Raw genomic sequence first — 3,832 nt, forward strand, 5'->3', positions numbered from 1 at the left:
AAAATAAAAAAATATATACACTTACACATATATCAAATTGGTAAAAATAGAACAAAAAATATCAAATAAGTTCCTAAATGTCAACCTAAAGCTAGATTAAAAAGGTAGGTCTTAAGCCTTCCTTTAAAAACCAACAGTCTCTGCGGCCCTGACAAGGATAATCACAAAAACAAAGTCTTTTTTTTATATTTATTTTATTTACAGAACATTACTGTTTAACTTTATATGACAGTACAAGTGACTCTAAAGATAATGTTTTGTGTAATTTTAAAAGAAAAGGCATTACATGCTTTTTAACATCATTTTGATTTACCCAGCATGGATTTCTTTGTGTTCAGTTCAGGTTTTAGTGCAAGAATATAGCATTTTGGTGCAAATATACAAAAAAGTATGCCATAGCTTGATGCCAAAATTGCAAAAATCTCCACAGCAACAGTCAATTTTCCAGGAGAGCTAACATAAGCTGGGATAAATGTGATCCAGACTGCACTGAATATTACCATGCTAAAAGTAATAAACTTAGCCTCGTTAAAATTATCTGGCAACTTTCTTGCCAAAAAGGCCAATACAAAGCATAAAAGTGCGAGAATTCCAATGTAACCTAAAACAGCCCAGAAGCCAAGAGATGACCCAAGAGAACACTCAAGAATAATCTTCTCCCGAAAGATTTTCATATTTTTAAAGGGAAAGGGTGGATTTATTGTGAGCCATAGGATGCAGATTATGACCTGTATGATAGTTAACGAAAAAACAGTGAGTCTCTGCTGAACAGGCCCAAACCATTTCATCACATTACTGCTTGGAAGTGTTGCTTTGAAGGCCATTAAAACCACTATTGTTTTCCCAAGAATACAAGAGATGCAGAGGACAAAGGTGATACCAAAAGCCGTGTGTCTCAGCATGCAGGACCATTCAGTTGGTCGGCCTATGAAGGTAAGAGAGCAAAGAAAGCACAGAGACAGGGAGAAAAGCAATAAGAAGCTCAGTTCAGAGTTGTTGGCCTTTACCAATGGAGTGTCCCTGTTGATTAAAAACAGAACAGCCACTGTTACAGTAAGGACAACACCGAACAGAGTAAAAAACATCAGTATTTTGCTCATGTCCTCAGTGTAGCTTAGAAATTCAACATTTTTTGGTACACAGGCATCTCTGATTTGATTGGACCAAAATTCCTCAGGACATTGATTGCAGTCATTAGAATCTGTAACAAAAATAATGTTAGTATTATTGATATTAGATAACAAACTGGCTAAAGAGAGACCAAAGCATTTCCGACTTTAATATAATGCAAATACTATAAAAAGAAAACCTTGCATGGAGATTCTCGCAATTCAAGTTTGAGGTACCTGTGCTGTTGCTGATTTCCCCATCTGGACATGGCAAACAGTGGAAGCAGCATACTGGCTTTCCTCTTTCAAGGACTTTGTAAGTTCCTGGACGGCAGCTTTCACTGCATACTGATACAGGCAACTTTATTCCAAACAAAAAGAGTTATGAGTTTGAATGTTTTTTTATAACTGTTTTTATGAAAACCAAATTTTACCATTTGAAATGTGTACCTTCGTGCTTCCTCCAGGCCACATTATAGCCTCCGTGTTGAGTACAAACTTCTGTCCAGGAGGCAGAGAAGCATCATAGTAGCCAACTGGCTCAAAGTGAACAGATCCAGTTGATCTCTGCTGCCAGTTCACCACTTCATACCTGGCCAGGACTGCCCCTGTGCTATCAAACCACACCTGCTCACCATTCTTGATGATGAAGTTCACCTGCTTCAGAGCTTCTATAACCTGTTGTAAGAAATTACAATAGTTTAAGGAGGTAATATCTGAAAAGTGTAGTCAGGGGTTTGTGTTACCTGCCACGGTTTAACTTCAGAAGTCTTGTCACACCCCTGACTGTCTGAGCATTTCATGATGCTGTGCAGTGAGTGGGCCACTGCGTAAACAGCCTTGTATATATTACTGGAGTATCTTAGCTCTTCCACATCATCATTGTAATCTCTTAACTTCATTAAATCTTGATTTTCTTTGCAGCTTTTTGAAGCAACATCAATGTGGTTCTCCTCACACTGAAAATCTGTTTCCCAGAAATCTTCCACCAAAAACGTGTTCAGTCCACTAATGTTGGTCTTCTGCACAGCAAACCCGAGTGAGCCTCCCAGCACACTAAAGCTGGTAGGAGTTACAAGGCTGTCCGCAGTGATCCAGGCCTCAACACCAATGAACTGTCGACCCGTGATGTTGTGCACATTTAACTGCTCCAGCAGGTTGTTCATTTCTACATGCGCCAGGAAAGCAACAATGACCCGAGCCGTGCTCTTTCGAATCACTTCCACCACTTTGAGGAGTTTTTCCGGCTCTGCCCTGTCAAACTTCTCAATGTACTCCACGCACACTCCTTCCTCTTGAGCAGCAGAAAGAAAGATGGCCATGCCGTTGTTGCCGTAGTCGCTGTCACTGTTCACTGCTCCTACCCAGCTCCAGCCAAAGTGTTTGACCAGCTGAGCTAGAGCTCGACTTTGATGCAAGTCGCTGGCAATGGTTCGAAAAAAAGAGGGATACTCCTTCCTGCTGCTCAAACACTCACATGTAGCTGAGTGACTTATCTGTAAAAGAGATGGAGAAAGTTCTAGTAGTGAATGCACTGGACACAGTACACATTTGACATGTTTCTCTTACCACTGGTATTTGATAGGGTCCGGTGGTGCGTGACAGCACAATAGTTGACGAGGATTCAGACTCTCCTATGATAGCATGTACTGCTGACTGACCAGAGCAATTTTTTTCTATCAACAACTCATCGCCATTCATCAAAGCCATCACTGCACGCATTGAAGATAAAGTGGAGCCACAGTTGTCATAAATTCTATATCCAATAGATACATTTGGAAGAAGATGTTTACTCTTGTTTATTTCCTCAATAGCAAATATCATTGTCTGAGCAAATCGAAACTCCCTGAGGTTAATGCTGGAACAAAAGCATTTGAGTTTAAAAGACTTCCAGTCTACTGCTAGGTTAATTGATTCAGCAAAAAGCTCAAAATTGTAGTACCTGGAACATGTGAAGGGTGTTGGTTTTTCTGTAAAGGAAAGAGAAGGTTGTGCAATTTTGCTGTGGATAGAAAAGGCTCCTCCGATCATCACATCTCCGTCTTTAGACAGCAGGGGAAGCTCCGGGCTCTCCAGTACGTGACAGTCAGAAGCATCTTCCCCTGCTGTGTCACAAGCCAACAGTAGCCCCATGAAAAACAGCCCTGTTAATAATGGTGCCATTTTCATTCCCATAGATGTTTACAGGAATACAGACTTCCATGTGAACGTGAGGTGGCATTTATTATCTTATTGTCCACCTAATAGCCAATCAGAGACAAGTAAAGTAGCGCTATCATCACTGTAACTTGCTTAACTTCTTGTTCTCACATGGTGCCTTAGCAGTTCCTGGAACATCTCTCTTTTTTATAAAAAAAAAATCCCATTACTGCATTTTTAGTGATGCAAACCAAAATTCTTCTAAATACTTTTATGCAATAAAGCATAAACTGGTAATGATTATTTGACACAACCACACTGCTGTTTTGATGAAAACATGAACACATAAGGAAAAAATAAATGTGTTCTGTTCTTTTAAGTATTTCAATGTCTATTTTGTGTTATTTCAGTCATACTTTTTGTTTGTTCTCAATCTTCTGACTCTTAGAATTCTACATACAAAGTCTACATACCTTACTTCAGTGCTGCTATTTAAAAAGCTCACAATGTTAAGTGATTCTTGATTTTAACTAGTTTTTTATGGTACTAAAAGAATAATAGATTGAATAGGAAAAGTACTTTAA

At 39.2% G+C, this 3,832-nt stretch overlaps 1 protein-coding gene across 1 annotated transcript; it reads right to left on the minus strand.

The window, feature by feature from the left end:
- Nucleotides 1-245: 245 nt before the first annotated feature.
- On the minus strand, nucleotides 246-3,179 carry LOC101174763 (extracellular calcium-sensing receptor-like). Its single transcript, XM_004075615.4, has 6 exons — nucleotides 3,052-3,179; nucleotides 2,679-2,967; nucleotides 1,856-2,605; nucleotides 1,560-1,787; nucleotides 1,347-1,470; nucleotides 246-1,201 (listed from the first exon to the last, which is right to left on the minus strand). The coding sequence occupies exons 1-6, from the start codon at nucleotides 3,138-3,140 to the stop codon at nucleotides 300-302; spliced, it is 2,382 nt and encodes a 793-aa protein (XP_004075663.2). The 5' UTR covers nucleotides 3,141-3,179; the 3' UTR covers nucleotides 246-299.
- Between the last annotated feature and the right edge of the window lie 653 nt (nucleotides 3,180-3,832).

Source organism: Oryzias latipes, chromosome 13 (genome assembly GCF_002234675.1).
Source record: "Oryzias latipes chromosome 13, ASM223467v1".
Classification (NCBI taxonomy): domain Eukaryota; kingdom Metazoa; phylum Chordata; class Actinopteri; order Beloniformes; family Adrianichthyidae; genus Oryzias; species Oryzias latipes.